We start from the raw sequence: 25,355 nt of genomic DNA on the forward strand, positions 1-25,355 counted from the left end.
GAGTTTTCATGCAGTATTTATCAGTAAAAGGTAACAGTGTCTGATATTTCCCCTTCCTCCTGCTAATACTTAACACTGCTCTGACTGCAGAATGAAGCGTTTTAGAGTTTAATGCTTCACTGTTGAAATACACCTCTAAATAAATGCTGCTGTTGTATTTTACTGCATGATGGGAAAATGTACTCAGAGTGAGCAGAGCTCAGAATAAGCTTGGAGTGCCTGGACTCATTTAAAGGGTTAAACTACATGCTTGTTCAGGTCCTAATATGGACATCATCGGCCCCCTAGGAGATCAACCAGAAGACACTTGAGATCGTGTGGAGGTTGTCACGTATACATGGTGTTTTGAAGCAGCATGAGCACAAACTGTGGTTTTCAGGTTCTTTAGTTTTACTTCCTCTGTTCTCACACTTTAGAAGTTCATAAAGTCATCAAACAGCTCCTTTAGATCAGAGTCTACTTCATCAATAGTCCATATCAGGTGGCCTCAAACTTTCACCTGAAACTCCAAAAGCAGAAATGTGAGATGCCAGGACCCCTGCTGCTCCTGGAGGCTGCATGACTGTTGGTGTGCTATAAAAAAATCACCTCCTTAAGTATTGTTCTCTGAACAGCGGTGACTTCCATCAACATGCAGTTACATCCTGTTTCTGCTAACGGCTGCTTTACTTCTAAGCTTTCACTAAAAGGCCCAACTTCCTACAGGAGTTTAAATCAGCTATGCTATTGCTATGACCCCTCTGTGCAGCACATCAGCTTCATGCTCTGTATTGTGACTATGTTAAATACCAAACCAATGCAAAGTTTGGCTGGTGATGTTACAAATGCATTTATTGTATTATTGTATTTAAGATAGGGTCCTGTCTGTATTTGACTGAACCAGTGTGTCTGCTCTTTGACAGAGCCAGGCTGTAAAGTTTCATGTTTTTATGACGTATATTTGATAATCCGTCTATAGATCAAGGGAAGATGACTTCTATAAGTGAGGGGGAACTACTAGAGCAGTGAGCTGGATCAAGACTACACAAGCCAAAGCTACATCCCACAGTGTCCTGTTTACCAAAGTCCTGAACAGGAATATGTTTATCGCCGAGACTGTTTCCATGAAATCACGTGGACTCAGAGAACCCACCCTCTGCTGATATAGACTCTGCTCTCTTCTCTTTTTAACTCCAACACCAGAGATCTTCACGACGCAGAGCTGAGCAGAAGGTAAGAACATCTGAACTCTAAATTATGACTAATATTAAATGTGAAGCTCAGGAGTTACCACCAGATTATAACATGAGGGAAAAAACAACTACAATGAATCAAAAAGGATTTTTTTCATTTTTAAAGACAGAAAAAAGCCAAAAATGAAATGAGCTGAATGAAAGAATTGCTGTTTTAATGCAGTCTAAATCTAACAACTATATCAGGTGCAGGTTTAGCTATGTTGGTAGAGAAGGTGTTCATTTACAACGGCCTAGTCCTCGACACACTGGGAGTGGGATCTTTTCTCAGTGCTGTTTGGTGCATGTCTGCCTCAACTCTCTCCACCCATATTTCCTGTCTCTTTGTCCTACCAATATAAAAGCAAAAAGGTCCCCATAAAAGTCTGATCATCAAACAGTCTTATACCATAGCAAGCTTGAGAAAGGCTGGACATTTTACTGAAGGTCATTTATGATTTACTTCTTGATTAAAATATAGATTATACATTTAGAAATCCTGATTTTGCTTTGGTTTTAAAAATGTTTCTCTGTTCAAAAGCAGATAGTTTTCTTATTTAGGCTGCCACTGTCTTCATCTGTGAGGATAGGGTTAGGGCCTGAATGGAGGCGCTCCAACCCGAGGTCATAAATATCAAACATGTTCAATATTTAGGACTGGAAATCCTGTTGTGTGCGGTGAGCACCGAGGACAGCCACGCAGACATGGGCCGAATTGTGACCAATATAGAAGAACAGCCAATCAGGAAGCAGGCTGACTGAAGGAGGAAGTAAAACAAAAACACAGCCATGGCAATGCCAGTAAACAGCAGCTCTATAGACGCCGCTGGTTAATAAAGCTGTGAAATGTAGCAGGAAGTTATTTGTTTGAGGCAAAAAATCAAGTGTTTGACATGGACTGTAAAATATACCATAGATAAACTGCAAGGGAGGAAACTGGACCAAAATTACAACCTTAACACTCAGACACCCTAAAAGAAGTTACACACAGCCTCTTCATGTCTAAAAAGGGACACCACACATAAACGGCATTAACCCTCTGGTATCCTGCAGACTGCTGCCTCATTTTCCTCCTAGTGTGCATAAATGCACAGGGGGATATTACTGTAAATACAAAAGTTATATTAGTTTGTTTTTAATTGTTTCATCAACTTGTGCCATTAACAAAAATATCAAATACTCAATAACTGTCATATCTTTTAACCCTTTAATTGCCATGTTAGTAATGTAAACAAACACAACTTTTTGATGAAAAAAAAAACAGAAATTGATTTTTTTCAAGATTCTACACTGAAAGTGAATAACTTATTAATGGATGACTGCAGCCTGGCATATGTCATTGATTAGCAGCATCATTGGTTAAAATGCATCATTAGTTTTTTTGTGAGGTCAGTTATTCTAAAATACTCAGGTTTTCTGATTATTGCACAGACACACTCACACACAGACACACACACACACACAGACACACTCACACACTCACACACAGACACACTCACCCACACACACCCCCTCACACACAGACACACTCACACACAGACACACACACACACAGACACACTCACACACTCACACACAGACACACTCACCCACACACACCCCCTCACACACAGACACACTCACACACAGACACACACACACACAGACACACTCACACACACAGACACACACACACACACAGACACACTCACACACTCACACACAGACACACTCACCCACACACACCCCCTCACACACAGACACACTCACACACAGACACACACACACACAGACACACTCACACACTCACACACAGACACACTCACACACAGACACACTCACACACTCACACACAGACACACTCACACACAGACACACTCACACACAGACACACTCACACACTCACACACAGACACACTCACACCCTCACACACAGACACACTCACACACTCACACACAGACACACTCACACACAGACACACTCACACACTCACACACAGACACACTCACACCCTCACACACACACACCCTCACACACAGACACACTCACACACAGACACACTCACACACAGACACACTCACACCCTCACACACAGACACACTCACACCCTCACACACAGACACACTCACACACTCACACACAGACACACTCACACACAGACACACTCACACACACAGACACACTCACACACACACACCCCCTCACACACAGACACACTCACACACAGACACACACACACACACACACACACTCACACACAGACACACTCACACACAGACACACTCACACCCTCACACACAGACACACTCACACACTCACACACAGACACACTCACACACAGACACACTCACACACTCACACACAGACACACTCACCCCTACGTGTATTCGTGAAATGTCAGGACATGTGACAAAAATGTGAAAAATGGGTACACACCTTTCCTGGGGTCTCAGAGGCCTGGGAATCATTGGGTTTCTTCCCAGTGCTCCCAGGAACACACTCATCTATTGAGATTTAGCCTAGAGCTATATTTTGGTCAGGCCTGAATTTAATGCGACTTGTGAGGACATTGTCAGGTTTACATGACTTATGAGGACCACAACATAACACACAGTAAATTTCATGTTTAGGTGAATTGTGAAGCCCATGGATACACACAGTTTTCAAGTATATGTGACTTATAAAGACCTAGTGATTGTAGGGTCTGTACATTTTTTTTCTCCTGTAATAAGAGTTTAAAATATATGTATAACATACACAGATGTACAATAGTCATGCTCACTAGTCAGGTAACCTAAAACACCACAGTAAAACTGAGCTGTATAGAGAATTTAAAGACAACATAGCTAAAAAAAATGTGGAAGGTCTTCTTTGTAACTCTTGCTGTAGTGCATTTCTGATTTTTTTTTTAGTGAATGTTCGTGAATAGAAACATTTAACACTTTGTACCTTTCTCACGTTTTTATTTATAGCAAAATAAGGACATTATGCCAAGAACAAGCATAACAGAGTGCAGTAGACTAGGGATGTCTAAACTGAACCAAAAAAAGTCTGTTAAGAATCTTTCTACAAAAAAAGCAACAAGCATAAAGCTTGTACAAAACAGGTTGTTTAGTTAACCTATCTGTCTGAAGTTGGTATTCACATAACATTAACAGTATTGCAAGATACTATCTATGAGATGTGTCCCACTGAACTCTGATTCCATTGGGTTTCCAAACAGTTAAAGAATCCGACTCCACAACTTGTGGATAAGAACAGCAAAATGAATGCAGAAAACTTGGAAAATAAATGTGGAAGTAACAAATGATTCAAAAAAATATTGCTGTTGCGGCTTCTGTAAAGTTGAACTATTTCTATTGCTTGTTGAAACTGAGATCAGAATTAGAACCTCATAACTAGGGATGCACAATATTAGACTTTTCCCAATATATGATATCCCTACTAATACCCCTGCAAAACTGACAGACTGACTAGATTCCATGTCTGTCATCAGCGGATCCATCTTGCAAAATTCCCATTGTGTCCAGTCTCAGAACCAACCAGACCAACCATCATCATTTGAGCAGAACAAGAAGTAGATCACCCTGAAACACCAGATACTCTGTCATATATATCCATTACATGGATATATTTCATAGTCATCTAGGAAACCTATCATACAGAGGGCAGGGCAAAGAATCTGCTCAGGATCTGCTCAAACTATTTTTGCTTCATCTATTTTGGAGCTAATGATGCTACCAGCTTACTGTACAACTCACACACCCCTCCTTACATCGCAAAGTCATACCGAAGCAGGTCAACTAAAGAGCAGAAACATCTTTTTTGACATAATAAGCTTTTCAGTGTGGCTCTTTGCTCTTGTTTTAAGAAAGAAATGTCTTCCAGTTGTAATAAAACTACTGCTGTGGCTAAATCTAAGCCAATCAATACACCATTTCCCACTGTACCGCAGACCCACACTACAACCCCCCAGTTTACAGTACAACTAAACCCCACCCATAGCTACCACCTTGTTGTTCTCAAATGGCACTTATTGGTTAATACAGTTTTTGGTTCTGCACAAATGTGGATTGGAGATTTTCATGATGGGTTTGGCTGAGGAGAGAGATGGAGTCTGGCAAATCCATCAGCTTTGCAAGGTTGGGAAGTAGCTATGGATGAGGATAAGTTTAAAGGCAAGCAGTCACAAATTGCCAACCACTCTTTAAAGCTATATTACAGCACTGGTTTTTGTCAGATCTGGACCACAGTTTCTCATTACAAGAAGAGCACAGAACAGTAACCCGAATTGCTTCGGTATCAGTTTGTGATATTTTTGGGCGGGGTTTAGTTATACTGTAAGCCGGTATCCAATGGCTAGCAATTAGTTTGCACATAGTTAAAGCAGCAGTTTTATCATAACGTCCACATTTATTTATTAGAAGATGAGAAAATAATTGCATTGAAGGCTTTTCTTGGTGGAAAAGACATTTTTGCTCACTTCCCTCAGGGGGCTGAACATACTGACTATGTCAAATGCTTAGTCACTTTGATTGGCCCGTAATGATAAGACAGACAGAACACTTTTCCAGCCACCCCTCCAAGATTTTTTCAAAGCTTCTTTCCTTCCAAGATACTTTTAATGGCTATAGTTTGCATTTCATAGTCCTATTTATTCATCTTCCTTTTCAACGCTATGATTCTGTTGTAAATGTAGTATTTGATGGCAGCCCAGTCTCTGTCTTTCAAAACTTCCGATTCTGCCTGGAGGCAGGAGTCACATTCCTTTTTACCTGGTACTTTGCAACTCGTTATGAAATGCAACATGTGCCGCTCAACAGCCTTTACTTCGTCACCTGTCCACTTGCTTTTCTTCTTCCCAGCTGTCATAAATGGAAAAAGAGAGAATATTTTAACAACAGAACAGTAGCTCTATTAATGTGAAAAATGCAGGAAAAGAAAATATTCTAGAGAATGTGAATACAGAATCCACATTAACCTCTTTTTCCACTTGAGCCCTTTGAGGAAGCTTGGGATGTGCTCTCTTGAAGTGTTGTGTCCTGCTGGGAATCTGGAAGGGTAGATGAGAATATGTAATATCCTGTAAACATTTACATACTGCCACCCCTGACATGAAAAATGCTTTTCATCACAAGCATAATCACTTTAAACATTTAATATTTCGCAGTCATATATTTTACCATGTTCTGGTTGAGTGTTGTTGTTTTCGTCATCCAGTGAGATTGTAGCAGAGGTGCTGTCCATTTTGTCTGGAGTGGTTGAGTCAAGCACAAAGCCGTGGTCCCCTGGAGCCTCAGTTCTTGAGCCTTTGAAAAGTAACAATTAAATATGAGCATTTATGAAACAGGTTTGTTTTCTGTTTTGTTAGCATTGTAAGCATGTTTAATGTCAGGCATTATGTAATTCTACATCAGACACAAATATTTTACATGTAAACATAATCTGATAACAAATTCATAAACGTAGATTTAATCATCAAAATGAAATTGTTTAAAATTCACTTACTAGATAACTTGCCTATCTTTTTGAAACTTAAGTGCATTACATTACTTTTAATAAAAAAAGTACATTTTCAGGTTGCCAAGTTAGCCTGCTCTTAATTTGAAGAAGTAATTGTGCTTTTTCCTATGACTTCCACCTTCTAACTGGCTGTATATCCAAAGTAGACTATATATCCTCAGTGTATCAGGAGAAAGGACTATCTTTCTATACTTTACTGTATCTAAGTGAGTTATTTCTCACCTTTTGCTCCTCTTCTCCATTCTTATCTTATGTCTCCCATCATTCACTTATTTCTTTTTTTCTTTCTGCTGCCTAGACCCGTTGTCTTCAACCTGTCCATCTTCTATCAATGTTTCCAGATCTGTCAGAACCATACGGTGTCTCCCATCCTATTTCATTTAAGTAGTGTTGTTTCCTAAGCCCATCTTTCAAAATCATAAGGTACCTATTAATTTTTTCCTGTCTCAAATCTTTTTTTGTTTTTTTTTTTAATTGTTTGAATTATACTTTAATGCAGTTTTATTTATCGTTATATCGGTTAATCTGAACAAACACGGGTCTTTAATTTGGTCAACTTTACTGTAGCATCACAGCGTTTGATCCCAGCTGTAAAATATAAAACTATGAATATAATCTCAGCACATTAGTGAAATTTTTACATGAAATACTGTTAAAAAAAACAAAAAACCAAAAACAAAACTATTTTCCCAGGAGTATCACAGGAATATCAGCGTATTTACAAAATACTTTAGTAGCCATAAAATGACTTGTCTATAAATTCACTCAAGCAAAAAGTATTTCCTTTCAAGTTTACTCTGAATACTGAAAAGCTACTCAACAGTTGTACAGAAAAAGATTTTCCGTATTGGCAATAACACAAGAATATGAATCTCCAAGGTTGTTAAGGTAAAGTCCCACCTTTATAATGATGTGGGATGTGATGTTAAATAATTCTCTCACTTTGTATTACTGACAATCATGACAGTCAAAGCTAAATGACTGACCAGTTTTATTTCACTGACAGAGAGCTAGAATCTCCTCATTTTGAACTTTAGTTTTTGTTTTTTACTTAGTAATTGAGGCTTTTAAATTGTAATCACAATTATTCAGAAGTTAAAGTAAAGACTGATTACAAAATATACTCCAAAATGTACAAGTATCCAAAAAGATACTCAATGACAGTAATATGAGTAAATGCAATTGTTACTGTAAAGTCAGGATACCTGTGAGCTGATGTTGGTCTGCAACGGTTTCTTCGCTGGAATCATCATCGCTTGTGTCCACCTCATCTTGTTGGATTAAAAACAGGAGAAATTATCTTAAAGGCTCAACACACATAAATGTTACAATCGGAGGTTTACAAACTATGTCTCAAACAAAATTTTACCATCTGAATTGATCATAATGTCATCCAGTCCTTTTCCCTGCAGATCAGACAGTTTTCCTTTTTCCATGGCCATCAACAGTTTGCTGACTTTTGCAAGCTGCAATGTGCTCTCTGGAAGCCGGTAGAATTCCCTGTGGACACGAATGTCATGTCCAAGGAAGGTGGCAAGCTGATCCATTTCATTGTCTTTTAGATTTAGTACTGTAGACAAAGTGGCAACTTGTTTTCGCAGTCTCGTTGAGGTGAGTGCCTCTGGGTACTTTGCACCACATTGTTTCGCGTACGTGCGAAAGCAGTCAGAGCCTCTGTAATGGGAAAGGACGCATGGGCGTGCAAACAAGTACACATTTTCTGTGAGGACTTGACATTGATTCCTGCTTTTCACCAGGAGGTTCATGGCAGCAATCATTTCAGGTGTAAGAAGCACAGGTACCATTCTTGACCTTTTACCACGGATCTCAACCCTGTCAAAGTGCTTTGCAAGATTCTTTTCCAACTCAGTAAGGCACATCATAATGTCAGGATTCAACTCTGCTTGGTTCCGGGATGTAAAAGTCTGAAGCTCCATTTTTGAAACTTCTCCTTGTCTTTTCCTATTGAATAGCACCACCTTTGTCAAAGTCACTTTAGCAAGATTGCTGAAGCTTATGTTGCTGGGGTTTTCCTCCAGGTCCTTCATGCACTTAGCACACTCAGTAGAAAGAAACTTGTGCAGCAGCGACACATCTTGTGTAAATGGTAAAACCTGTGGTTTATTCCACTTGGCTTGAGTAAGTGTTCCCAGTGCAGCAGCTGAAATGGACTCGTTCCATTTTTTCTCGTACAGAGTAGCAAATTGCTTGGCTGACTCTGCAACAGCATGTTGATGAGCAATGATGGCATTGCACTGCACAATGCCTGCAACTTTGGCCAAACTGTGTCCCAATTTCAAAGCCAGTGATGGGGTTTTGTATGAGTTGCTTTCCATCTCATAACCGGCAACAGCTCTGACTGCTTGTATTACATAGGAAAATTACTTGGCATTACAAGGTCTTCTGTACTCTTCAAAGGTGTTATAGCTCTAGCCGTTAGCAATAATCTCCCCATCTCTCTCATTTTTTGGCGAATGTAATCATTCCTTCTCTCCTGTGGTTTCCTGGCACTATACAGTGACTCTCCAAGGCTAAGAATGTCTCTTTCACTTCTTACTACCAAGGAAATGTCATCTTGGTTCATTTCACAGGCAATCTTCCAAACAGCTTCATGAACTTCATCAGGTTTTGGTAAGTCCAGGTGTATTCGTTTTTTCCCAATGGGAGGCTCTCCTTCAACAGGCCTCTGTGGGCAGTATTTTACATGTCTCCAAAGGCAATCTCTTGCATATAGACCTTGACAAAATTTGCAGTGACGATATTGATCAGATGGTCTTGCTGTAGTGGGTCGTCGACAAGCAACCATTTCTCCTGTGCCAGTGCTTGCCACTGTGGCATTATGGTCAAAGTTTCCCCTCTTCTTAAGAAAGCGCAACAGATCTCTTCTTTTGCGAGACCCTTTAACAAAACTAAAAGCTTTCACAACTTCAGGCTCTCGACTGTGGACAGATTCAAGGTGTCTTGCCAATTTAGAAATGGCCTTTTTACAAAACAGACAATATTGCTTCTTGTTGTGCTTGCTTTGTTTTCCCGTGTTTGGCAATGGTGTCACATCTATCTTATGTTGTATAATTTCATTTGTGTTTTGACCTTCATTATTGCGTGGCCTCTTCCTTGATGAACTGGGGCCACAGCTCATCATTGAAGAACTTTGACTGCTGCTTTTCAGTGACGAACTAGAACTTGCAGGTGTCTCTGAACTGGTGATCTCCCAACTCTGTGTTATACCACCCTGCAAAGACATGTCCTTAAACAGTTTCTGGGAAACACACGGCTCTGTGACTCCTAGTTCTTCACTATAAACACTTTCATCTGAGGAATTGCCACTTGAGTTGGGAATGTAGTCGATATCCTCATAATCTGTGTGATCTGAGAGTCCATCAGAAGAGGTCTGAAGGGAAAAGGAGAAAAAAAAGCATCCTAACATTTATTAATGGTAAGGCACTTGTCATCCCAAAATATCGTCACATTGTGCATGGCATGACTTACAGATAAGTTATTAGAAGCATAAAATAAAAAAAACCATCTGAATTGAAAACATAAAATAAATGTCTATTTTTCTAGTTGAATTTGACATGTTCATTACCTGTTCACTTAAGCTTGAAGAGTTTCCATTGTGAGGTCCATCATCATCGTCCATGACATGTTCAACCTTTACAACCAGTATCAAAAATGTAATTAAAATCTAATAAATACACATTTTACCCCAGTTAGATTAAGCTGAAAATGATTAACTGTTTTTCCTAACAACTTAAAATATATTTTCTATCACATAACTACCTAAGCAATTATACTAAAACAATATTACCTAAAACACAACACTTTGTCAGGTGCAATGTGATGTGATAGTGTATGATATAGAGAACAATGCATAGTATAATGTGCAACTGGTGAATAAGATAACTGAGCTAGAATTTGAGATGCAGGGATGTCCTTGAACTTATGTTCTTTAAAATACATACTAAGAGAATTGATTTGAATATACAAAAGCAATGTTTATGTAAAGTTTTTGCTTGAAATTTTATACTCACAGAATCCTTCAACTTCATGGCGAGATTCAAAGTTGTCTGCTTCTCTCTCTTGTATATCATTTTTTTGGCCTCACTATAACGTTCTTCGCACTGAAAATGATGGCGCTTGAGATTCTGCAGGCGACGGCGTGCTCTTGACTGTCCAAATGAAGAATCATATTAAACAAAACTTGAGTTTTACTTGAAATTAAAACATATTTCCTTACTAAGTTAAATTCCCCAATAAGGGACACAAACTATTTAACAAAAGAAAAGCCGATAATGACAAAAAACAATAGTGGTGGAGGAATGAAAAAAAACAGATATGAACTGAGTGTGAAGCAAAACATGATACCACATTCACCTTACACACGTTGCCTCATATTAAAGTGATTTTAATTTTGAACCATCAATGACAACATTGAAAGTAAATCCCTGCAGGCTATCCAAAATAAATTCTTACCTATATGAAATGACATTACATGGAGGTACAAAGGCATAAATGAAAACAAAATCTGACTGTATGATGTGGTCAAAGGAAGCTTCAAACCACACACTTTTGTTAATTACTCTGTTTTCACAGGAACTGAATTATGGAGTGAAATTTTAAGGGGAAGACAGAAAAAAATAATATATATTAAAAAAAAAAAAAGTAATAAAAAGAAGATCAAGAAAAATGCGGGACCTAATGAGAAAATGGAAAAATACTGAGACCCAACTGAGACATGGACTTCATCCCAAATAGACTAAATAAACACATAACTACCTGTTGAAAGGATGAGGTGGATCTCTGGCTCACTCCTGGATCTGGAGAAGGTTCAGTCAGGATCTCATCACTTGGTGTCTGCAACAAAACACAGGAATGGACCATCAGAAATATTCTGTATCACACATCCTGTCTAATTCATCAACTTTTGGGCCTGATTTCTAGTCAAATCTGGACTATTTACACCACAATCTACAGAGTGTGTTAAACGCTTCAGCGATAGCAACCCAACCATATGAGGACATTGTTAATTACACACACAATACAGCTGTCAGGTCGGACCAAATGAGGACATCATCTCAAACACATTCAAGTCTTTCACAGTCTAAAACAATATGAGGACATGACGCCTGAACACATGTAGAGTCCACGTTCCTGACTTCATACTTCTCCTGATGTTAGCATAAAAAGCTCTAAACACAAACTGGTGTAAATGGATCTACTTCCCCAAAGAACCAATCATGTAAATGTGTCAGAAAAAGCTCCAGAGGACCAGAACATGAGTATTAGGACAAAAATACAGACTATCATGAAGATTAAGAACAATTCCAGGTTATAAAGGCGGGCTAGAGCTAAAAAATGTTCTGGACTAATTATTAGTGCTACAAGATTCACAAACAAGGAACTGTAATATGGATACGGCCGATATTTTAAACAATCTGGTTGTTTTAATACAGTGAAATGGCAAGTATTCATACACTGGACCTAACTGAGACATGGACTTCATCCCAAATAGACTAAATAAACACATAACTACCTGATGAAAGGATGAGGTGGATCTCTGGCTCACTCCTGGATCTGGAGAAGGTTCAGTCAGGATCTCATCACTTGGTGTCTGCAACAAAACACAGGAGGGACCATCAGAAATATTCTGTATCACACATCCTGTCTAATTCATCAACTTTTGGGCCTGATTTCTAGTCAAATCTGGACTATTTACACCACAATCTACAGAGTGTGTTAAAACGCTTCAGCAATAGCAACCCAACCATATGAGGACATTGTTAATTACACACACAATACAGCTGTCAGGTCGGACCAAATGAGGACATCATCTCAAACACATTCAAGTCTTTCACAGTCTAAAACAATATGAGGACATGACGCCTGAACACATGTAGAGTCCATGTTCCTGACTTCATACTTCTCCTGATGTTAGCATAAAAAGCTCTAAACACAAACTGGTGTAAATGGATCTACTTCCCCAAAGAACCAATCATGTAAATGTGTCAGAAAAAGCTCCAGAGGACCAGAACATGAGTATTAGGACAAAAAATACAGACTATCATGAAGATTAAGAACAATTCCAGGTTATAAAGGCGGGCTAGAGCTAAAAATGTTCTGGACTAATTATTAGTGCTACAAGATTCACAAACAAGGAACTGTAATATGGATACGGCCGATATTTTAAACAATCTGGTTGTTTTAATACAGTGAAATGGCAAGTATTCATACACTGGACCTAACTGAGACATGGACTTCATCCCAAATAGACTAAATAAACACATAACTACCTGTTGAAAGGATGAGGTGGATCTCTGGCTCACTCCTGGATCTGGAGAAGGTTCAGTCAGGATCTCATCACTTGGTGTCTGCAACAAAACACAGGAATGGACCATCAGAAATATTCTGTATCACACATCCTGTCTAATTCATCAACTTTTGGGCCTGATTTCTAGTCAAATCTGGACTATTTACACCACAATCTACAGAGTGTGTTAAAACGCTTCAGCGATAGCAACCCAACCATATGAGGACATTGTTAATTACACACACAATACAGCTGTCAGGTCGGACCAAATGAGGACATCATCTCAAACACATTCAAGTCTTTCACAGTCTAAAACAATATGAGGACATGACGCCTGAACACATGTAGAGTCCACGTTCCTGACTTCATACTTCTCCTGATGTTAGCATAAAATGCTCTAAACACAAACTGGTGTAAATGGATCTACTTCCCAAAGAACCAATCATGTAAATGTGTCAGAAAAAGCTCCAGAGGACCAGAACATGAGTATTAGGACAAAAAATACAGACTATCATGAAGATTAAGAACAATTCCAGGTTATAAAGGCGGGCTAGAGCTAAAAAATGTTCTGGACTAATTATTAGTGCTACAAGATTCACAAACAAGGAACTGTAATATGGATACGGCCGATATTTTAAACAATCTGGTTGTTTTAATACAGTGAAATGGCAAGTATTCATACACTGGACCTAACTGAGACATGGACTTCATCCCAAATAGACTAAATAAACACATAACTACCTGATGAAAGGATGAGGTGGATCTCTGGCTCACTCCTGGATCTGGAGAAGGTTCAGTCAGGATCTCATCACTTGGTGTCTGCAACAAAACACAGGAGGGACCATCAGAAATATTCTGTATCACACATCCTGTCTAATTCATCAACTTTTGGGCCTGATTTCTAGTCAAATCTGGACTATTTACACCACAATCTACAGAGTGTGTTAAAACGCTTCAGCAATAGCAACCCAACCATATGAGGACATTGTTAATTACACACACAATACAGCTGTCAGGTCGGACCAAATGAGGACATCATCTCAAACACATTCAAGTCTTTCACAGTCTAAAACAATATGAGGACATGACGCCTGAACACATGTAGAGTCCATGTTCCTGACTTCATACTTCTCCTGATGTTAGCATAAAAAGCTCTAAACACAAACTGGTGTAAATGGATCTACTTCCCCAAAGAACCAATCATGTAAATGTGTCAGAAAAAGCTCCAGAGGACCAGAACATGAGTATTAGGACAAAAAATACAGACTATCATGAAGATTAAGAACAATTCCAGGTTATAAAGGCGGGCTAGAGCTAAAAAATGTTCTGGACTAATTATTAGTGCTACAAGATTCACAAACAAGGAACTGTAATATGGATACGGCCGATATTTTAAACAATCTGGTTGTTTTAATACAGTGAAATGGCAAGTATTCATACACTGGACCTAACTGAGACATGGACTTCATCCCAAATAGACTAAATAAACACATAACTACCTGTTGAAAGGATGAGGTGGATCTCTGGCTCACTCCTGGATCTGGAGAAGGTTCAGTCAGGATCTCATCACTTGGTGTCTGCAACAAAACACAGGAATGGACCATCAGAAATATTCTGTATCACACATCCTGTCTAATTCATCAACTTTTGGGCCTGATTTCTAGTCAAATCTGGACTATTTACACCACAATCTACAGAGTGTGTTAAAACGCTTCAGCAATAGCAACCCAACCATATGAGGACATTGTTAATTACACACACAATACAGCTGTCAGGTCGGACCAAATGAGGACATCATCTCAAACACATTCAAGTCTTTCACAGTCTAAAACAATATGAGGACATGACGCCTGAACACATGTAGAGTCCATGTTCCTGACTTCATACTTCTCCTGATGTTAGCATAAAAGCTCTATACACAAACTTGTGTAAATGTATCTACTTCCCCAAAGAACCAATCATGTAAATGTTTAAGAAAAAGCTCCAGAGGACCAGAACATGAGTATTAGGACAAAAAATACAGACTATCATGAAGATTAAGAACAATTCCAGGTTATAAAGGCGGGCTAGAGCTAAAAAATGTTCTGGACTAATTATTAGTGCTACAAGATTCACAAACAAGGAACTGTAATATGGATACGGCCGATATTTTAAACAATCTGGTTGTTTTAATACAGTGAAATGGCAAGTATTCATACACTGGACCTAACTGAGACATGGACTTCATCCCAAATAGACTAAATAAACACATAACTACCTGTTGAAAGGATGAGGTGGATCTCTGGCTCACTCCTGGATCTGGAGAAGGTTCAGTCAGGATCTCATCACTTGGTGTCTGCAACAAAACACAGGAATGGACCATCAGAAATATTCTGTATCACACATCCTGTCTAATTCATCAACTTTTGGGCCTGATTTCTAGTCAAATCTGGACTATTTACACCACAATCTACAGAGTTTGTGTTAAAATGCTTCAGCAATAGCAACCCAACCATATGAGGACATTGTTAATTACACACACAATACAGCTGTCAGGTTGGACCAAATGAGGACATCATCTCAAACACATTCAAATCTTTCACAGTCTTAAACAATATGAGGACATGACGCCTGAACACATGTAGAGTCCACGTTCCTGACTTCATACTTCTCCTGATGTTAGCATAAAAAGCTCTAAACACAAACTGGTGTAAATGGATCTACTTCCCCAAAGAACCAATCATGTAAATGTGTCAGAAAAAGCTCCAGAGGACCAGAACATGAGTATTAGGACAAAAAATACAGACTATCATGAAGATTAAGAACAATTCCAGGTTATAAAGGCAGGTTAGAGCTAAAAAATGTTCTGGACTAATTATTAGTGCTACAAGATTCACAAACAAGGAACTGTAATATGGATACGGCCGATATTTTAAACAATCTGGTTGTTTTAATACAGTGAAATGGCAAGTATTCATACACTGGACCTAACTGAGACATGGACTTCATCCCAAATAGACTAAATAAACACATAACTACCTGATGAAAGGATGAGGTGGATCTCTGGCTCACTCCTGGATCTGGAGAAGGTTCAGTCAGGATCTCATCACTTGGTGTCTGCAACAAAACACAGGAATGGACCATCAGAAATATTCTGTATCACACATCCTGTCTAATTCATCAACTTTTGGGCCTGATTTCTAGTCAAATCTGGACTATTTACACCACAATCTACAGAGTGTGTTAAAACGCTTCAGCGATAGCAACCCAACCATATGAGGACATTGTTAATTACACACACAATACAGCTGTCAGGTTGGACCAAATGAGGACATCATCTCAAACACATTCAAATCTTTCACAGTCTTAAACAATATGAGGACATGACGCCTGAACACATGTAGAGTCCACGTTCCTGACTTCATACTTCTCCTGATGTTAGCATAAAAAGCTCTAAACACAAACTGGTGTAAATGGATCTACTTCCCCAAAGAACCAATCATGTAAATGTGTCAGAAAAAGCTCCAGAGGACCAGAACATGAGTATTAGGACAAAAAATACAGACTATCATGAAGATTAAGAACAATTCCAGGTTATAAAGGCGGGCTAGAGCTAAAAAATGTTCTGGACTAATTATTAGTGCTACAAGATTCACAAACAAGGAACTGTAATATGGATACGGCCGATATTTTAAACAATCTGGTTGTTTTAATACAGTGAAATGGCAAGTATTCATACACTGGACCTAACTGAGACATGGACTTCATCCCAAATAGACTAAATAAACACATAACTACCTGATGAAAGGATGAGGTGGATCTCTGGCTCACTCCTGGATCTGGAGAAGGTTCAGTCAGGATCTCATCACTTGGTGTCTGCAACAAAACACAGGAATGGACCATCAGAAATATTCTGTATCACACATCCTGTCTAATTCATCAACTTTTGGGCCTGATTTCTAGTCAAATCTGGACTATTTACACCACAATCTACAGAGTGTGTTAAAACGCTTCAGCAATAGCAACCCAACCATATGAGGACATTGTTAATTACACACACAATACAGCTGTCAGGTCGGACCAAATGAGGACATCATCTCAAACACATTCAAGTCTTTCACAGTCTAAAACAATATGAGGACATGACGCCTGAACACATGTAGAGTCCATGTTCCTGACTTCATACTTCTCCTGATGTTAGCATAAAAGCTCTAAACACAAACTGGTGTAAATGGATCTACTTCCCCAAAGAACCAATCATGTAAATGTGTCAGAAAAAGCTCCAGAGGACCAGAACATGAGTATTAGGACAAAAAATACAGACTATCATGAAGATTAAGAACAATTCCAGGTTATAAAGGCGGGTTAGAGCTAAAAAATGTTCTGGACTAATTATTAGTGCTACAAGATTCACAAAAAAGGAACTGTAATATGGATACGGCCGATATTTTAAACAATCTGGTTGTTTTAATACAGTGAAATGGCAAGTATTCATACACTGGACCTAACTGAGACATGGACTTCATCCCAAATAGACTAAATAAACACATAACTACCTGTTGAAAGGATGAGGTGGATCTCTGGCTCACTCCTGGATCTGGAGAAGGTTCAGTCAGGATCTCATCACTTGGTGTCTGCAACAAAACACAGGAGGGACCATCAGAAATATTCTGTATCACACATCCTGTCTAATTCATCAACTTTTGGGCCTGATTTCTAGTCAAATCTGGACTATTTACACCACAATCTACAGAGTTTGTGTTAAAACGCTTCAGCAATAGCAACCCAACCATATGAGGACATTGTTAATTACACACACAATACAGCTGTCAGGTTGGACCAAATGAGGACATCATCTCAAACACATTCAAATCTTTCACAGTCTTAAACAATATGAGGACATGACGCCTGAACACATGTAGAGTCCACGTTCCTGACTTCATACTTCTCCTGATGTTAGCATAAAAAGCTCTAAACACAAACTGGTGTAAATGGATCTACTTCCCCAAAGAACCAATCATGTAAATGTGTCAGAAAAAGCTCCAGAGGACCAGAACATGAGTATTAGGACAAAAAATACAGACTATCATGAAGATTAAGAACAATTCCAGGTTATAAAGGCAGGTTAGAGCTAAAAAATGTTCTGGACTAATTATTAGTGCTACAAGATTCACAAACAAGGAACTGTAATATGGATACGGCCGATATTTTAAACAATCTGGTTGTTTTAATACAGTGAAATGGCAAGTATTCATACACTGGACCTAACTGAGACATGGACTTCATCCCAAATAGACTAAATAAACACATAACTACCTGATGAAAGGATGAGGTGGATCTCTGGCTCACTCCTGGATCTGGAGAAGGTTCAGTCAGGATCTCATCACTTGGTGTCTGCAACAAAACACAGGAATGGACCATCAGAAATATTCTGTATCACACATCCTGTCTAATTCATCAACTTTTGGGCCTGATTTCTAGTCAAATCTGGACTATTTACACCACAATCTACAGAGTGTGTTAAAACGCTTCAGCAATAGCAACCCAACCATATGAGGACATTGTTAATTACACACACAATACAGCTGTCAGGTCGGACCAAATGAGGACATCATCTCAAACACATTCAAGTCTTTCACAGTCTAAAACAATATGAGGACATGACGCCTGAACACATGTAGAGTCCATGTTCCTGACTTCATACTTCTCCTGATGTTAGCATAAAAGCTCTAAACACAAACTGGTGTAAATGGATCTACTTCCCCAAAGAACCAATCATGTAAATGTGTCAGAAAAAGCTCCAGAGGACCAGAACATGAGTATTAGGACAAAAAATACAGACTATCATGAAGATTAAGAACAATTCCAGGTTATAAAGGCAGGTTAGAGCTAAAAAATGTTCTGGACTAATTATTAGTGCTACAAGATTCACAAACAAGGAACTGTAATATGGATACGGCCGATATTTTAAACAATCTGGTTGTTTTAATACAGTGAAATGGCAAGTATTCATACACTGGACCTAACTGAGACATGGACTTCATCCCAAATAGACTAAATAAACACATAACTACCTGATGAAAGGATGAGGTGGATCTCTGGCTCACTCCTGGATCTGGAGAAGGTTCAGTCAGGATCTCATCACTTGGTGTCTGCAACAAAACACAGGAATGGACCATCAGAAATATTCTGTATCACACATCCTGTCTAATTCATCAACTTTTGGGCCTGATTTCTATTCAAATCTGGACTATTTACACCACAATCTACAGAGTGTGTTAAACGCTTCATCAATAGCAACCCAACCATATGAGGACATTGTTAATTACACACACAATACAGCTGTCAGGTCGGACCAAATGAGGACATCATCTCAAACACATTCAAGTCTTTCACAGTCTAAAACAATATGAGGACATGACGCCTGAACACATGTAGAGTCCATGTTCCTGACTTCATACTTCTCCTGATGTTAGCATAAAAAGCTCTAAACACAAACTGGTGTAAATGGATCTACTTCCCCAAAGAACCAATCATGTAAATGTGTCAGAAAAAGCTCCAGAGGACCAGAACATGAGTATTAGGACAAAAAATACAGACTATCATGAAGATTAAGAACAATTCCAGGTTATAAAGGCGGGTTAGAGCTAAAAAATGTTCTGGACTAATTATTAGTGCTACAAGATTCACAAAAAAGGAACTGTAATATGGATACGGCCGATATTTTAAACAATCTGGTTGTTTTAATACAGTGAAATGGCAAGTATTCATACACTGGACCTAACTGAGACATGGACTTCATCCCAAATAGACTAAATAAACACATAACTACCTGTTGAAAGGATGAGGTGGATCTCTGGCTCACTCCTGGATCTGGAGAAGGTTCAGTCAGGATCTCATCACTTGGTGTCTGCAACAAAACACAGGAGGGACCATCAGAAATATTCTGTATCACACATCCTGTCTAATTCATCAACTTTTGGGCCTGATTTCTATTCAAATCTGGACTATTTACACCACAATCTACAGAGTGTGTTAAAACGCTTCAGCGATAGCAACCCAACCATATGAGGACATTGTTAACTACACACACAATACAGCTGTCAGTGGACATATGTCATATGAGGACATCATCTCAATCTGATCTTTGAATCAAGAAATTACAACTAAATCTGAATGATTGTCCTCTAATTTCTATATACCTATATTCTATGACCATTATTTACTCACCAGAGCTCTCCATGGCCAATCACAATTCCGTAGTCATAGGTGATTTCACATCCTATTTGTATGTTCTTGATGGCAAACAAACAAAGACGAGGTTTTCCTTGAATTGTCAACTTTTTCATTTTACAATTTGGAGACTTCTGATCATCATTGACCAGCCGCCTAGTGAGCCATCTTCACGGCAGGCATCAATGCTGAAATTGAAAAAGGAAATACTTCTCAGTTTCTGCACTTAACCTCTCACTTTTGTAAAGAAAAGTAGATATTTTATATGCATTCCTTACCACCATTTGTTATTGTTCCATTCAAAATCAAACAGAAAAGCATGTTGCTTCTCTGTGTACTTCTTCTGCCTCACTTCGCTTCATACTGTGTGATTAACTCCCCACGGTACTCAAGCACAAAGGACCCCTTCTCAATTGGTGCACAGGCAAATACACCACGTCCTAGTATGCAAAGATTCAATACTTAGTGTCAAATTATACAATCAAAATCAGGTCTAATATCTGCAGCTGATTAGCTATTGATCGGCATACACAGAACACACAGAGGATTTAATAAAAAGGGAAACATTTAACAATAATGATAACAAATAACAATAATAAAACAAAAGATAAACTTGATTTAAAACAAAAACTAGTATTAGAACAGTCTGCAACAAGTTTCATTGTTGATTGTGTAATGTGATTATGCCACTGCTCACTTTGTCATTCAGTTGCTTACATTATGAACCGCCTGAGCAGAGGGTATAGTATAGCACTGGAAACATGCTGGTGGCAGAAGCAGGCTGACCAAAGATGGCCAAAGAATGAGAGCCCTTCCACTATGGGAGTAATGCTGGGTGATTAATTGAAAAATAATCAAAACCAACATTTAGAGCCAATAACCTACATAAACCTACTGTGGTGTTTATTTCAGTTTTGTCCCCTTATAAATTTCTCTATTAATGCACCATGGAAGCACACTACGTAAGGGGCGGTCACGTGACACTGCCCCATCCAATGCTACACGGAAGCGCTACCTCTCTCTCTGCACATTAGGCCGGTGTTTGTATGATACCTATGATCAGGGTAATACATATACAGTGTTGACCAAACATCATCATATCTTTGCGTCACACGTCAGTAAATTAACCCCAAAGATATCTAGTTATGGAGATCAGTGACATCCGTGATCAATCAATAAGTGGTGGTCGCTCGCTCTGCATCTCTCTCTCTGCACAGAGACTCTTTCATCAGGTCTCTCCTGTAAATACATCCTGTAAATAAACGCGTCTGCCATTGTTTAGTTTGCAACTGTATGAAGGAACCCCTTCAAGTTACCGCACTGGTTCTGATGGTGAATTAATGAACATCAAACTTCCTCGTGCAGATCAGTTGTTTTTAGTCGACTCTAACAAATAATGACGATGTACGTTTAAAGGTGATTTAAAATAAAAATGGCTACTGATGATTACACTATAGCAGAAACACAGAACACCGTTAGGTAGACAAAGAAAGCAGGACAAGTGAGAGACAGGTGAGCTCCTGTGTGTCGACTATGGGGGGGTGTAAGGCAAAAACACCTATAAAACAGCATTAATTAAGCTATGATTAAAATAAGAAACCTCTGTGATAAAGTTTTTTTTTATAATAGACACAAAAACTTAAATTGTAATCTTTATTATTGCAACGAGGAATATGATCATTACAAGGAATGATCATTTTTGTGACTTCTTTCAGATAAAGGTTAATCTTTATAAAAAAAACAACAGTCCGTGGTAGTTTTTGGTGTAATATCCTTGTTGAAGCTTAATTGTAACTCATATCAATGTAACTAATTTCAATTAAAGTTTTTAAGGAAAGAAAATGTGTTTAATCTTATATCTTTATCAAGAGTTCAGACCAGGAAAATTAATCAGAAAATGGCCAGTCAAACTGGAATCAGCCCCACTCTGGCTTAATTACTTTAAGGGCATAAAACTCTTTAAAGAGAATGGCATTTTATAGATTAAGCCACATAATTTTGTTCTGGAAGTACACAAGATTGATGCATTAAACTTTAAAATACACAAAAATTCAGTTTGTTTCAAGATTATACAAATATTTAAAGCACAAACCGAGGCAGGGGCTGGAATAACCATTCATTAACCATGATTATGATTTTTGCCATAATCACCCAGCCCTATATGAGAGCCTTTCTTAAAGATTTTTTTAGTTCATTACTAGGGCCTGACCAATCAATGAGCCAGCTGATTTAATTGGTCAGGCTTCATTATATAAATAACAGTAAAGAAAGGTCTCCATGCTAATTTCTGGCAATAAAAGTATTCTAAAATAGTACTACTTGTAATAGTTCTGCCTTCATATCTTACAAGTGCTTCACTTAAATTTGATGGACCAGAAAGACATATGTTTTTCTTTTTAAAAATCTGCTAATATAGGCTGGATATTTGCATTTTTACTTTCCAATATTTGAGTATTGGCTCAAATAATCCATGTTAGTGGGGCCCTTCTCATTACAGACAGACTGCCTCTTTCCTTCATCTATTATAGGTGTGTTACAGGCTTTCTTCACAAACTGTTACTGCTAATTAATTACAAGCATTATTCCAGCAGGCCAACCTGTTTATCTAAAAATATGGATAGATTCATGAAAATACCCGTTTGCTGCAGTTTTAGTAGCATTGATGCAGTAATCAGAGAGAAACATACTGAGCATACCTTTATAGTTACTGATCCACGTGACTTTGAAACAAGGCTTGTCAGTCCCAGATAAAATGAAGTTGGCAGCCTCAGCCTCAGGGCGAAGTCTGGCTCTTCTTTTTGACATATTCTTTACAGAACCACATGCTCCTCAACCTGGAAACATCTACATGGGAGGAAGACAACAAAATCATCAATATAAATACAAAAAGAAAAATACTTAAAATCAAATGGTATATTCTACCCTAAATCAGAACTCATTTACTACTGAACTCTGTGTAACTGTGGCAGTAACATTATGATCATATCAACCTACCAAACCATCAACAAATCATCTTCAAACATGAATACTGCTGCAAAATCCTTACAAAACTGTTCCATTCTCTAGCATTGCATTTACCTTATAACTAATACAATCAATTTGTGTTAAATGGGAAACATTAATGGTGTTATTTAGGTTCCTGAAAGCATATCTTATGCTTAAAATAAGTTTGGGCTTTATTTAGGAAAGTCATAAACACCCTAGTGTCAGCCTCTGTCGTTTATGATGAAGAAAAAGTTCATTGACAGAATCCTCCCTGCTTCGAGATAACTAGTTGGCCCTTTAACTACCTTTAACGGAGCTGAACATTGTTAAAAAACAAAAAAAAAACAAGTTATGGGCCTTTTAGATAACAACTTCTCCCTTTCTACTCTCGAAGATGAAGTTAAAGTCATTAATTACAATTTACCATGCACTTTGAGTCTTTCGTGTGTTCTGTGGAATGTTTTGTAGCTAACTGACTGGATGTGCCAACTTTACCTCATCAGGTGCCCGTTGTTGAAGCATGCTCACCAAAGAATACTGTGTGAGCCAAGATAGATCTCCGAGCGCTGAAAGTCCCGGATGTTCCTCTCACAGAGCTCCAGTACAGCTCCGTATCCGTTTCAGGGCTTTACTATCTTGAACTCGTTATTCGACCAATCAGAAGCTGCATAACTGCCTCACCCACCAACCAGAGGCCGTGTTTTTGATATGTGCCTCAGCACTGTCGCATACACTCTGCTTTAAAATAATGTAAACCGTGTGCCTTTCTCGTTCACCGTGTGAAATAATGACCGGCGGAGCGGTGATGTATGAAAAAATATCACATATTTTATACGAAGATCTGTTGGATGCGCTGTTAGCAAACTGACAGCCTGGCTTTTTATGAAGGCTGCTCTCAGCTAATCACTCAGCTGGCTCTTTAAAGGGGCATGGAGGACCCGGAGCTGTTGGACAAGTTAAGCTTTCACCCGGAGTTAGAGAGTTATTTCTGCTTTCTCATAATGGCATCACGACATAAACCACTGAAGAAGAACGTAAATTCATCGCTGACTGCGAGGATGGCAAGTTGTTTTTTCTCAAGAGGGATCAGCTGACTCACCACGAGGGACTTGATCCAACAGTAAGTTGTCTTTATTTATTTTTATTTTACTTCATGTTATGTTATGTTATGCTATGCTATGTTATGATATACACTGCTCAAAAAAATAAAGGGGACACTCAAACAACACCTCCTAGATCTTAATGAATTACATATTGCGGATGAAAATCTTTATTCATTACATAGTGGAGAGCGTTGAGAACAAAACAACAGAAGAATGGTTAATGGAAATCAAAATCTTCATCCCATGGAGGTCTAGATTCAGAATCACACTCAAAATCAAAGTGGAAAATCAGATCACAGGCTGATCCAACTTCTGTGAAGATTCCTGAAGACGAGTCAAAATGAGCCTCAGTAGAGTATGTGGCCTCCACGTGCCTGTATGCACTCCCTACAACGCCTGGGCATGCTCCTGATGAGACGATGGATGCTCTCCTGAGGGATCTCCTCCCAGACCTGGATCAGAGCATCAGTCAACTCCTGGACAGTCTGTGGTGCAACGTGGCACTGGTGGATGGAACGAGACATGATGTCCCAGATGTGCTCAATTGAATTTAGGTCTGGGGAACAGGCAGGCCAGTCCATAACATCAATGCCCTCATCATGCAGGAACTGCTGACACACTCCAGCCACATGAGGCCTAGCATTGTCATGCATCAGAAGGAACCCAGGGCCCACTGCACCAGCATATGGTCTCACAATGGGTCCCAGGATCTCATCCCGGTATCTAATGGCAGTCAGGGTACCCCTGGCTAGCACATGGAGGGCTGTGCGGCCCTCCAAAGAAATGCCTCCCCAGACCATCACTGACCCACCGCCAAACCGGTCATACTGAAGGATGTTACAGGCAGCAGAACGTTCTCCACGGCGTCGCCAGACTCTCTCACGTCTGTCACATGTGCTCAGGGTGAATCTGCTCTCATCAGGGAAGAGTACAGGGCGCCAATGGCGAATCTGCCAATCTTGATGTTCTCTGGCAAATGCCAACAGGACTGCACGGTGTTGGGCTGTAAGTACAGGCCCCACTTGTGGATGTCA

The 25,355-nt window shown here is 39.0% G+C and overlaps 1 protein-coding gene across 1 annotated transcript in view; it reads left to right on the forward strand.

Annotated features, from left to right (window-relative positions):
• The first annotated feature begins 969 nt into the window (after nt 1-969).
• The window catches only part of LOC121525192, a 49,838-nt gene continuing 25,452 nt past the window's right edge, over nt 970-25,355 (forward strand). The window contains exons 1-2 of the mRNA XM_041811050.1: nt 970-1,004; nt 1,183-1,212. Coding sequence (XP_041666984.1) covers nt 970-1,004; nt 1,183-1,212 — 65 coding nt within the window. The remainder of the gene's footprint in view (nt 1,005-1,182; nt 1,213-25,355) is intronic.

This window comes from Cheilinus undulatus, linkage group 17 (genome assembly GCF_018320785.1).
Source record: "Cheilinus undulatus linkage group 17, ASM1832078v1, whole genome shotgun sequence".
NCBI lineage: Eukaryota > Metazoa > Chordata > Actinopteri > Labriformes > Labridae > Cheilinus > Cheilinus undulatus.